Below are 13,106 nucleotides of genomic sequence, written 5' to 3' on the forward strand. Positions count from 1 at the left end.
ATGCTCAAGTGGAAAGATGGCAGAATTTGCAGGTTTCCAGGGAGAATCTTCCCCTGTTTTGTAGCACAAGAAATTTATGTGAGAGAACACCTCTGTGCCAAATTCCTTGCTTTACCTTCTTTGGTTTCTCTTCCCTGTCTCCTTTTCCCTGTATTCCTGTATATGACTGCTCTTTTAAATCCTATAACCTCTCCTTCTCTCCATGTTCAGCTAGTTAACCAGGTCCTTCTGGACCTACCTTTTGTCCTGTGTACACAAACCTTTTGGGTTTAGGGGTAGGCCAGTGGTGTTTTTTTTGCTATTCCACTCCTGAAGCTAAACTTGGTATAAGCTCTCCAGGTGGGATATGCAGCTCTGCATGATCCATACCTGGCCAGAGCTTGGTCAGCAGTGCTTGCCCTGCCACTGCTCTCTGGGTGGCTGGGAGCAGAACTGCTACCTGCCTAAGGGTGCCTTGCAGTCAGAGCTGGTTTATTGGCTCGTATTTAAAAGTTTGCTAGAGTTTCGAAGTCCTGCTGCTTCTGAATGTTGCCCATCATGTCATGGGTGCCTCCCTGCCTTTCCAGTGATGTGGAAGCCTTTCCTGGCATTGCCTGCCTGTGCCCAGGGAGGTGTTGGGCAGGCAGCTGTAACACACTCAGCACAATCCGTGTGTCCTCAGCCTTCACACTGCTGCAGGGCCCAGGGATTAAATGGGCATTGAATGTGCAATGAAACCCTCTCTCACCTCCACCACACAGACTGTTCCTCCCGTTTTCCCAGGACTTTTTGTTCTCCAGGGCAGTTGGGCATATTCCCTCACTTCATGGCCACCTTTGAGCTCAGCCTGCCCTACCTGGGTCCTCTCTGTCTTCAGAAATGTGCAGTTGCTTAACAATACCTGGGTGGGGAAAAAAAAGCAATTCAAGGGGAGGATAAGAATAAAAGCTGCTGCTTATCCAGACATTTTGTTTTCATTAACACCTGCTTTTGGTTTTCCTCTGTGCTTTTCTGATAGGTATAAATACAGCTGGAGGGACGGCACTGAAGGTGGCAGGTGTGTCAGCTGCAGTGTCTGATGAATCTGTTGCTGGAGATAGTGGGGTGTATGAGGCGTCTGTACAAAGGTAGGCATCAGATCTCTCTCCAGGATAAAACCAATGACTCAGCTTTGCACAAAAGTCAGCTGGAATACTGCTGGTTATGACCTTTTTTTGTAATTCAGTGGCTAAAGTTCTCAATCTCAGGTTTCTTAATACTTCTGAAAAAACTACGAGCAGGTTGAATTTGATTATCAGAATGACTGATGCATAATAGAAGTAGCTGGGAGCAAGCTCACAGAGAGCTGTTTGAACAGCTGGCCTGTTTGTGAAGGTGCTGGTAAGCTGCGGCTGCTGCCTTGGTGGGGGGAGCGGGGCCATCTGGCAGGTGTAAAGCTGCCCTCCTCTCAGTCAGTGACAGCCCTCAGCCAGCATGAGAGGACTTTGGGATGTTTAAGGAAGAGAGCAGAAGCACCTTGAACTGCCTGATGGATGCGCACGTGCTGTGTGATGCAGTTCCCAAGTGCTTGGAGCAAGAGCAGGATGTGATTCCCGCAGGACTTCTCCCACTAAGGACTCCACTGCTGGGAGTCACTGCTCTTGCTGGCTTTCTGGATTGTCTGTGGGGGCTTTGTCAGAAAGTTCACTGGAAGGTACTGATCTTATTGGTACTTGGTTTGGCTGCCACTAACTTGGGTTCTCCTACTGTTTTTATTAACGTTGAGGTGAATTGTAGGGTTGTTAGTTGCAAAACACAACTGTAGAGGTGACAAACGGCTCGTCTCAGATTCCTCCCATTCATTAGTTACCTTTATTAATTCTCTAGGTAAATGGGTGATTTTTATGTTTACAGCACAATTCACTTTGACAAGGGAGTGCAATGCTTCTGTAAGTTAGAGCTCCTGGGCTCAAGCAGTCAGACAATTGGGTGTCCCAGGGCCCCTGTGTCCCCTCAGTGGGGTAGTGAGCTCTGTGGAGAGGGGAGTGGGACACTCACAGAAGGCATCCCATGCACACTCACAGGTCTGATGTTAGTGTTGCTTGGGTTACCAGCTTACCAACCCCTGTGGTGCCCACAGTGCCGTTTTGGTGCCTGTCCAAGTGGTGAGAATGGGATGAGCCACCCTCTGCAGCTGAGATGTAATGAAATGCAAGAGAGTGCTAAGCAGTAATATGGAAAACACTTAGAAGAGAAGAATGCTAATCCTGTTTTCATGTGCTACAGCATAGCCTCTTGAGTCAATTAGACAATGAATGTAGTTTTGGGGACTTTGAGTGCATAAAACTTGGGAGGAGGAATACACTGAGAGGGAAATGATGCAGAATAGCTGTTTCTAGCAAGGCCAGTCAGTGTACTCTGTCACTTTGAATGTGCTTAAGAAAGTTTGATTTCTTAAAGAAACAAAGGCATTACTTAAATCTAATAAAAGTTGAGAATTTTTGCTGTCATGATGCAGGACAGGATTGCAGTTGTTAAGTCGTATTTCTCTTGCTGGGCAGTCAGCCGTTTTTACTGTAAACCAGTCAAGGGAACCCTTTAAAAATCCCCCACTGCTTTATTTTTGCAGGCTTTTGTGTAGCTTTTTTTTTTTTTTTTGGCAGTGAAGAGGGAAGACATATGACTTTCTGCTGATAAGCACTGTAATACATACCTCTAAGGCTGATTGCACTTATTTCTCAAATGGGCTTTCTTTTAGCTGCTAATTTTACACAAGCTATATACACAACCCCTGAATGGAAAGGAAAAGATCTTGTATCACCTAAACACAAACACTTCAATAAGAGGCAAATCAAATCCTTAATTGTCATTGATTCCTTTCAGGCCATGTGTGTCAGAAGTGATGGTGTTTGACAGTGATGATACAGAAGCAGTTGGAACAGCCAAAGTGCAAATTGCAATGAGGTATGTGCAACATATTTTGCTGGATTTGCCTTCCAATAGAAAGAATGATATATGGTATTTAAAAGATAGTGCTTTCTGTGCTGTTTTCTTATCCTGTCCTATTAGTATTAATTAACTAATGCCCTGTTTTAGTGTAATTAAGAGTTACACTTGACTCCAGGAGGTTCTTGGCCCAGTTGCCCTCTTTCATGTCAGTTGAAATCAACTGGTGATACTGTGGTGTGAGGGTGCAAACCAGCAATGGGAGCACTGGCAGTGCTGGGCCAGAGAAAGCCTTTGTCTGGATTGCAGAGTCCTTAAGAGTGCAGCTTGGGTGGGGAAAATGCTGAGAATAAGTGGCAGTCACAATCCCTGACCTCACGTGGATCCCACAGTAGTGGGTCAGGTGTAGGAAGGCAGCCACAGAGGCATCCTCCTTAGATGACTTTTTGGAAGTTACGTGGGATTTGCGAAAACGAAATCCTACAAAAGTCGTTTGTCATGGCCATTCAAAGTAAAGGGTTACTCACAACATCCTCACTGTTGTACTGCAAGTATTTTTACTTGTAACTTTTCTATATTGCAGCCATTAAGGTCTCTCAAAAAATTGTAGCTACACTGTAGCAATTTAACTAGACCCCAGGAAAAGCAGTGTGTGTTAGGTCAAACCTACAGTCAGTCCACTGTATCTGAATTCTTACAGTCTGGATGTTCTGGACTGTTCCATATTCTGGGTGTTCTGGTAGCAAAACTTCATGTAATGTAAGACTGGTTTTGTTTTAAGCTATGGGCAAGTCATGGTCCCATTATGGTGTTTTCTTGTTTGTAAATTTTTAGTATCGTTTGTGTTAATGAAACAAGTGAAATACTCATCCACGGACTCCAAGGCAGACTTCTCTAATAATAATGCTTTTCTTTGTCTTTCCAATTCAGATATGATGACAAAAATAAACAATTTGCAATACTGGTCATCCAGCTGAGTAATGTTCCAGCACTGCTGTTACAACAAGATCAAAAAGTGTAAGTGGGTGAAATAAACACACTTGATATATATATTTTTGTTGGATCCCAGTGAGAATGAAAGTGAGATTGGCTTATGATTTTTCACGCTCTTAAAAATCTACCCTTCCTGAAATGTTTCTATACTTTCTGTGGTGACACTTATAAACTAATAAACCCGTAAACTGAAGTGAGGTGCAGTTTCTTCCTCAAAAGTCTATATTTGCTCAGAAAAGACTTGCCTGGAATTAGCACTGTCTGGTGAGGTTCTTAATTGTAGCAGTGCCTCGAGCACCTGCATCAAGTGGAGGGGGAGTTTGTCCTGCTGCAGAACTCCTTGGACACCTGCTCAGGGGTGACAAAATGTGCAGCTACTGCTAGACGCATTCCAAGCACAAGGTCTTTAAATTCAGCTGTGTGCTGAATAAGCTGACAAAAATTTGATTCATGTTTGCTGTTCCTACCTACAGAAGGGTATGGGCAGTGTGACAGGTTGCACAGATGTAAACAACCATGTAAAACAGGATCCCATGATGTCTGATTACAAGATTCAGAAGGATGATGTCTGTGGCAACTCGTGCCACTTCACATCTCTCATGCTGTGACGAGATGTTCCTTTTTCCTCAGTTGACTGCTGCTCCAAAGAATAGGAAAGGACAGCAGTGTCCACAGTGCTTAGGATGACTTTCACTGAGGGATTTGTGGGGGGAGCTGCACCCCTGTAGGGCAGTCCTGAGCGCAGTGCTGTTCCCACAGGAACATTCGTGTGGCTGTCCTGCCCTGCTCGGAGAGCACGAGCTGCCTGTTCCGCACGAGGCCGGTGGAAGCTTCAGACAATCTTGTGTACAATGAAGTATTTTGGGTTTCCATCTCCTACCCGGCTTTACGCCAGAAGACTTTAAGAGTCGATGTTTGCACTGTAGATAAGTCTCACCTTGAAGAATGTTTGGTGAGTATCCAGCTCTATTTTAATAACTTTGTGTTTGTTTCCTCTTTTTAATTAAACACGATGTTACACTCTTGAGGTACGGCAATTTCTGTGAAAGCCTTCCTGATAATCTTCAGCCATATGGTCTCTCCCCCACAGCATTCTTTGCAATGACAATTTTCATCAGGAAAAACAATTATGAGATAAATGTTTTGTAACAGAGCTACCTTGTCAGACCACAGCTATTTCTCCTTCATGATTTGATGTCAAACTCTTAACTAGTTTTTTTTCCTTTTGGAAACATTTATGGTGTTGTAATTGAGAACCAATTCCTTTGGTCTGGTTGTGTACTAAATGTAATGGAGTAAAAAATGACAAAGCAGATAAAGAGAAACGGGATATACAAAACTAAAACATCTGGGTTTGGGCAGTGATTTTTGTCAGCCTTGCAAATTTCTTGAAAGGGAGTCATCCTCTCCTGTTCCTTTCTCTTTTTCTTTGAAGCTCTGGCTGTGATTTCTCCCTGCTGCAGTAGCACTATTCATACTTCTGGATTCTTGCACACTGTAGTGGAACACTTGCTACTTAGATTGGAAGCCCTTGGCAATGCTAAAAATAATTAACATAAAGCATTACTAGTGGTGTTGAAATGGGATAAACAGGCAATTTTTCTTTTTGTCAAATTTGCCAAAATCAAACAGTCCTGGATTTTCACTCTGATTTCTTCTGACTGCTGTGGTAGTTGTTCATTTTAGTATTACACTAAAACTGTGTTTTTGCTCTCAACAGGGTGGAGCACAAATTAGCCTTGCTGAAATATGTAGATCCGGAGAGAAATCAACCCGTTGGTATAACCTCCTTAGTTATAAATATCAGCAGAAGCAAAACAGGAAAAGTAAACAAGGAAACAGCCACTCTGAAGTACCCTGCACTGAAAAAACAGTAAGAACAACTGCTTAAACTGAACAAATCTCTTCTAAACAGGACTAGCAAGAGGGTTTGTGTGGCTGTTAGAATAGAGGAGTAGTGAAGGCTGGTGTGTTTATATTTACTGCTTGAACATGTCGTTAAGTGAAGCAAAATAATTAACATGTTGATTCCAGGTATGCCCTTGTCCTGGGCTAAATACTTACTGAAATCTGCTGCTCAGGAAGCTGAGGATGTAGTATGTGGTGTGGTATAAGTGATGTGTGAGCTCCAGCCTTTTCTGCCCACCAGGCAGTTCCCATTGCTGCCGTGAACTTGCTGGGCAAGTCAAGATAGAGTTTGCAGATGCAGGGCACAGAAGGTGCTCAGCCTGGAGCTGCACACCTGCACACGCTGGGGGAGCTGGGCCAGCTGTGCTCACGGGGCTGCACTGAGCTCTGTGTGTGCAGCAGGGCTGGGGCTGCTCTGGGGCTGTTCTCACCACAGAGGCTGGGCACTGCAGTCTGTCAGAGTCATTTCTTCACAAGAAGCCTCTTGATCTCCTCAGGACTCTGTCTCAGCACTCTTAGAGCAGACAGCTGTTGAACTGGAAGCTGTGGAGAAGAAACTGGAGGAAAGCAGAAGCACTTTAACTAGTGGAGAGAGCTGGTAGGTTGCATCCCACCATCTTGTTGTGGAGTAATCAGAGCATTTGTGTGCTGAGGAAAGAGCAGATGATACTGAGCTGTGGGAGGCTGCTTCTTTCTCTGTTTTGGTGAAAAATCTTGTTTCTTCTGTTCTGGAGGTTGTGCTTATTAGAAAATGAGAACAAAGCTGATAAATGTTGAAAATTGTCAGTAGCACCATGCTAATTTTGTTATTTGTACAGTCTTCTATGGATGTCCTGAAAACTCCACTCTGTGGTGCAAGGCTTTGCTTGAATTTTACTGTGGCTGTTCTTTGTATGGTTCAGATTCAGATTTCCTTAAAGAAGTCCAACATTAGAAACAGAAAGCAAGCCTGACCAATGGGATTGATGGAGAGGCCTGCTGTGAGTTGAAAGGAGCTGAAAAGGGTGTTAAAACAATGCTTCAGTTTTGTCCAGTACCACTTATTAACCAAGATTAATGGCATCCTGAGAGCTCCCCTCAAGATGCATTTGCCTTAAGCTCAGACCACATGGATGAACCCTCATCATGCTTCTTTTGAAGCCAGATCAGGATGAAGTTTTTGGCAGTAATGTGGTTTTCTGGTGCAGCTTCTCTCTTTTCTAAGCCTGTTGTTTGTGTAATCTTAGTGGCTACAGGACCTGCCAGGTACACCTGGCTGCCTTGGGGATGTGTTTCTGTCCAGCAGCTTACAGGAGGTATCTCCTGCTCCAGCACCACAGTATTGTGTACAACAGGCCAGTTCAATAACAAAGCTGTTCCTTTCAGGCAAGATGAAGAGGTTCCTGACCTGGAAGAACAGGATGAGATCAGTGAAAATGAAGCAGAGGAGGAGGAAGAATTCTGTGCTGGAAAATTGCTGTGGGAAACAGAAGAAAGTCTGAATTCCCAGCTGCACACAGAGATAGCAGTGAAGGTACAGTCAAGGGCCTTTGGAACAGAAAGATGTGTTAAGCTTCCCATTGCTCAGCTGACTGGGTTGTTACTGAGCTGAGCAAGGCTACAGCAATTACTTGAAAGTTCACCATTGATGATTAAATGTTTATCTACCTGAAATCTTTGCAAATAACTCTATGTGACCATTTTGTCCCACAGTTAGTACAGCACTGTTTCATGCCTTCTTTTTGCTGCTCATGAAAACTCTTTTCATTAATGTGACAGTGGTTTTGGCCTTGTTTAATTTTGAATGTAGCTGTAGTCAAACGGGTGTGTTGTACACAGCTCTCTGTACATCGATTTGGATCTTTGCTGCAGATGCACAATGAATAAGATAATGGTCTTTAAAATCATACCTGCTTTCTGTGGGATTGCCAGGTCACAGTGATGTGTGATCCACAGGCAAAGCCCATTGGAATCAATTGTGTTGTACAGCAATCAGTGGATGCAGCAGAGCTCCAGGAGCAATGTGCCAGGACACCCTGCATGAGAAGGGCTAAACAGTGTCTGGGTTTGAATGTAACAAGTGCACGTGTGGCACAGGTTAGACACGTGTTAGACAGCCCTGGGGGTGTGTCCTGGGCACATGGAAAGCTGGCGTTTACACTGCACTGTGTGTCTTTCAGGTGGATAAAGAGACCAACACAGAGAGCCTTGCACAGTCCTCGACTGTAGTTCGTCCAAAAGACAAAAGAGCAGCAAATCCACCCCAAACTCAGTTTGTCAGGGGTAGCACCATCATCCGCTCAAAAACATTTTCCCCAGGACCGCAGAGTCAGTACGTGTGTCGGGTAAGGAAAATGAAACCCTGAGCTTGTAAGTGCTTGTTTTCACTCAGTCTGAATTTCTCACAGAAACCAAACAGTGCTTTCTTCTCTCCACCTCTGACTTCAGAAGTTGCTCTGTCCTCACCTCCTGGACAGTATCTTCCCTTAGAACTTAACAGTATTAAGCACAAATTTATCAGATCTGTATGTGCATGTATATTTGTGGTACATGCAGCTTGTTGAGATGCCCAAACTGACCTGGAAGGGCTGCTGTAAGACAGTGATGAATATGCTGCATATTAAACAGTTCCTGCTGCTTGAAGTGTTCTGTGCTAACTCAGTTAGCTCTGTCCACCTGACTTTAGATGAGGTGAACATAAAACCTTGATAGAAATGGAAAGGCAAGTACTTGATATTAGCAGAAAAAAACCTGTGGAAACCTGAAAGTCACCAGTGTGCTTTGTCTGAAGATAACTGAACAGGCCATGTGTTGAGTCAGATGTCACTTCCCCTGCTTTGAAATGTTTGTTCACAATTATTTCCTGAATTGAGGGTCAGAATAAACTATAAATATCTCATCTTTTAAGTGGAATTGGCAAACAAGCAAGCACTGTCTTTCACCACACATGACCAGTCCCAAGTGGGCAAACTCTTACTACAGCTGAGCCAGATTTGCTGTGTAGGTTCTCCCTGGTTCAGAGGCAGGTGCTCCCAGAGGAACAAACCCTACTCACTCTGCAGCAGTGGCCTTGAGTGGTACAGGTGCCATGTCCCAGTACACACAGATCCCAGTGCCTGTTCCCCTCCTCCCCCAGCTTTGAGAAGGGACATGAGAAGGGAATTAAACCCTACTTGAGCTGAGCTTTTTTTAAGGGTCTACAGACAACCACAAAACAAGGCAGGCTGTGTGTAACATGGCAGCTCTTCAGCTGATAAACCCAGGGGGAGAGCTTTCAGGTAAACCTGCCTCTTCCATCACTGGATTAAAGTACAGGTTATAGAAAAATGCAGATTAGAGAAAACAGAAATCTCTAATAAAATAATCCCATGTTTTACATATGCTAGGAAAGAGTATTATTATTATTATTATTATTATTGCTACTTACAGCTTATTTTTCTGGGCTGTTTTGCCCAGTCTAGTTATTTGCACAGGAGAAGAGAAGTGGGGTAGAGTCCCACATCATAGCCTAACTTGGTGTCTCTCTTTGCTCACAGCCTATTCCCAAAAAGGGACAGAGTTCAAGGCTTGTGGCAGGATCTGGCTGTGCCAAGTGCATGTTCTGTACTCAGACTGGAGTGACAGCTGTCTGCCTTTCACAAAACTTCATAGTTCTGCTTACAACAACCTCTGCTCTGACTCATTGTGTGTGTGCACTGCTTGTATTTCTTTCATGACAAATTTGTGGTTTTCACCTTGCTTTTCAGCTGAATCGCAGTGATAGTGACAGTTCCACACTATCCAAAAAGCCCCCTTTCGTTCGGAATGCGATGGAGAGACGAAGTGTCAGAGTGAAACGGGTAACAACATCACTTTTTTTCCTCTAACACAGACACTTGCAAAAAGCAGAAAACTGTTTTAAAGGAAAAGTTTGCAAACATAAATCAGTTGCCACGTGCTTTCGTTCACAGCCTTTTCTTTGTGTGCAAGAAGTCTCTCAAGGATTCTTTGAAATACCAGATTATGACAGGAACGTTTAAGTTGGAACTCATTTAAAACAATTAATTGAGGAAGTTGGTTCCTGGTATTTCCATCTTGTCAGAGAAGTAGCATGAACAGTTTTGCTGTGTTTATTGTTGTGAGATTCTTAAGTATTTATAATAAATTTGAGATGGAAAAGAAGCTGAGGAGAACAGTGTCTCAGATGCTCAGGTGACCCCATTGTAGCGATGCCATGGCACACAATAAACCCCTGTGCCCATTGTGACGGCAGTCACTAAAATTCCCCCAGGATACTGACACTGAACTCCTAAGGAGATGGTTTTCTTGGGACAGCTTGTGTTTAAAACTAGCAGAAGGCAATATGTTACTGCAAAAAGCAATCACAGGTGTTTCTTCAGCACTGTGGATTCATCTGAAGATGAGACACTAAACTTAGGAGGAAGGTGTGCAAGCAAGACTTGTTTGATTTGGAGAAGCTGCCAAGGAAGAACTTGGGTGGAAGCACAGAAATCAAAACACTTAGCTGTAAGACTTCCTTGAGTTCGTGGTATCTGTCTCGAGACAGACTTGAAAGCAGGATCAGTAGAGATGGTTTGTGTGAAGAGAAGCTTTGGAAGGATGGGTCTCATGATGTGTTCGGCACTGTCTGGGTGGAGTGGTTGGGAAGTTCTCCTCAGTGTGTTCATACACCCCTTCTTTTCCAGCCTTCAGTCAAGTCCTTCGGCACAGAGCGCCTGATCCGCACCTCCCTGGACCTGGAGCTGGACCTGCAGGCTTCAAAAACCTGGCACGACCAGCTGGTTCAGGAGATCTCAGTGCTGAGGGAACTGAAAGAACAGCTGGAACAAGCTCAAAGTCAGGGTGAAAAAGAGTTGCCGCAGTGGGTGAAGGACGATGAGAGGTTTCGACTGCTGCTGAGGCTTGTGGAGAAACGAGTGAGTAATACCTGCCTTGGGGTTTCATTCCACTTGTTGGAGTGAATGGGATTTTGGAAACGGGGGACTTTAGACAGTCAGTAAATGAAGCCTCAGCACTGTTAGTCACTCTTGTCTGCCATGGCTCCATCAAGCTGTTAGTCCTGAGCCCTTGCATTCACCAGCACAGGGATTTGCTACCCTAGCAGAGGTGCAAATACGAGACGTCACAAATGCCATCTGTTCTGCCAAGTGTGTCCCCTCAGTCTGCAGGAGGTGTGGTGTGTGCTGGTTGGCACTTACCTTACTCTACATCACACCCTCCCCCATGTACAGGGCTCCTTCTCAGCTTCTGGGATTTGTCAGGCACCTCTGCTGGCACCAGGCACAGACTGAGGAGGGAGCTGGTGTGAGGTGCTCTTTGGGGTGCTGTGTTCTTGTGTGTGCTGTTCTTCTGCCTTGAAAGATCTATCAAGAAGATAGAAAGAGTACTGACAGAAGCCATTGTTCTTACCACGGGCTGGAAGGAGATCTTACAAAAAGCTCTCTCCATTAGAATGGTTAGTTGACAAGCTTCAGTTCAGCTTCTGTGGCTTGTGACTTCCAGGGTCAACAGTTTCCAAACCCTTCAGACCTGCAGCTGAAATACTGCTGTGTTTGGAGATCAGTTAGGGTAAGATAATTCCTCCTGGAAACATAAACAATGCTTCTCCATTATTCATTTAGGTGCAAAATCCAGAACACAAATGTGAGCTCAAGGCTGATAAAATGATGAGAGCTGCTGCCAAGGATGTCCACAGGCTGCGAGGGCAGAGTCGGAAAGAGCCTCTGGAAGTACAGTCATTCAGGTAATTACAGGTAAAGGGGAGGAAAAATTGACTGCTACCATGATTTTTCTGTTGATGACTGAGATGCTGATGAGGAAGACTAATCTCTGCAGAAGTAGTTAACTGTTCTGCTTAAACAAGAAAATCTGTATTTTAATATCGAAGTATAAGGGCTGAGTCAGGGAAATTGGTTGCAGCACTGCACATGATCAAAGCAACCACCATTCTCCAAATCATTCCCTCCTGGCAACAAATTCTTTAGCACAGAAGCAGCTCTTTTGCTTCCCTAAGTAACAGACCCAGAAAGGAAAAAGCCCCGAGCCTTTCTGAAATGGCTTTTGGTAAGGTCAGTGTTGTAGGTTTAACTCACGTCTGATAAGTAAATAAAAGGTGCAGGTTGTAAGAGGATGTACATCTGCTCCTTGTGGGGACAGCTGGTGGGATAAATTCTCATGTGGATGATGGGCATTTCTGGCAGGATTTCTGTTGCATTAACAACTGATAATCTTTTTTCAGAGAGAAAATGGCATTTTTCACACGGCCAAGAATAAACATCCCAACACTCTCTGCAGATGATGTGTGATCACCATAAAGTATTTGCTTTCTGGACAATTCTACAAATGCAGATTGGGTTTTGAAGTTATTTATGTGGTATTACAAAGGTACCAAGGCATTTGTATATTAGAGCTTTTGTCAGTATGTGGATGTTTTGAAGATTTTTAGGTTAAAGTTATATCATCACAGAAACCAGCATTAAAGTGACAAGATTGTATAGTTTGTATATTTAGGAATGTATTTTTGGGAAATAGAATTTTAAATAAGAACAAATGCAGCGTAAGGTGCTGTTATTCTTAAATAATGCTGTTTAGACTTTTTGTACAGCTCTACCTTTTAGAGGTTTTACTGCAATAAAATAAATTTGAAGGAACCTCACCCCTACCTTCTATGATGTTCTGCATTGGACTCTCCTTTGAGTGATGTATTTTGTACCCTGTGGGGAATGCTGGGAGCCAGCTGGGACTCCCAAGTGCTGTGAATGAATTCTCTGTGAGCTGTGAAGCGTTTGTGTTTCCTGCCAGGTCATAAAAGTAGGTGTGAAGTTCAGAATACTTGCACTTTTAACATTTGTACTGCAGCTCATGTCTGTAATGGGTCTGTTAAGGTAATGTGGGGAGCCCGTTGAAACCACTGCTGTGGGAGGAGGGCTGCAGGTTTAAAGTCCATTTTAGGTTTTTCCAATAAAGTGACCTTTCTGGACAAAGCTGCCTTCTTGCTTTTTGTCTTGTGTGACTTTTCTCATCCCCTGGCACCTAAACTGGCGTTCTTCTCTGTCACCAGCTAGAAGCATAGAGCTTTTCACATTTCTTGTCACATGAGATGCTGTAATTGACACATTTCATACAATCATGGAATATCCTGAGCTGGAAAAGACCCACAAGGACCATTCAGTCCAGCCCCTGTCCGTGCACACACACCCCAACAATCCCACCCTCTGCATCCCTGGGAGCCGTGTCCAAGCGCTGCTGGAGCTCTGGCAGCCTCGGAGCCGGGACCATTCCCTGGGGAGCCTGGGCAGTGCCCAGCACCCTCTGGGGGAAGA

At 44.2% G+C, this 13,106-nt stretch overlaps 1 protein-coding gene across 1 annotated transcript in view; it reads left to right on the plus strand.

Moving 5' to 3' along the window:
* Nucleotides 1-12,089, plus strand: part of WWC1 (WW and C2 domain containing 1) — a gene marked incomplete at both ends in the record, with an annotated part of 66,070 nt that extends 53,981 nt beyond the window's left edge. The window contains 12 exons of the mRNA XM_082291596.1: nt 998-1,106; nt 2,842-2,922; nt 3,835-3,921; nt 4,657-4,849; nt 5,618-5,770; nt 6,303-6,403; nt 7,171-7,318; nt 7,965-8,129; nt 9,531-9,623; nt 10,470-10,700; nt 11,406-11,527; nt 12,023-12,089. Of these exons, the coding sequence (XP_082147722.1) occupies nt 998-1,106; nt 2,842-2,922; nt 3,835-3,921; nt 4,657-4,849; nt 5,618-5,770; nt 6,303-6,403; nt 7,171-7,318; nt 7,965-8,129; nt 9,531-9,623; nt 10,470-10,700; nt 11,406-11,527; nt 12,023-12,089 (1,550 nt within the window). The remainder of the gene's footprint in view (nt 1-997; nt 1,107-2,841; nt 2,923-3,834; nt 3,922-4,656; nt 4,850-5,617; nt 5,771-6,302; nt 6,404-7,170; nt 7,319-7,964; nt 8,130-9,530; nt 9,624-10,469; nt 10,701-11,405; nt 11,528-12,022) is intronic.
* Between the last annotated feature and the right edge of the window lie 1,017 nt (nt 12,090-13,106).

This window comes from Coloeus monedula (genome assembly GCF_965178545.1).
Source record: "Coloeus monedula genome assembly, chromosome: 15".
NCBI lineage: Eukaryota > Metazoa > Chordata > Aves > Passeriformes > Corvidae > Coloeus > Coloeus monedula.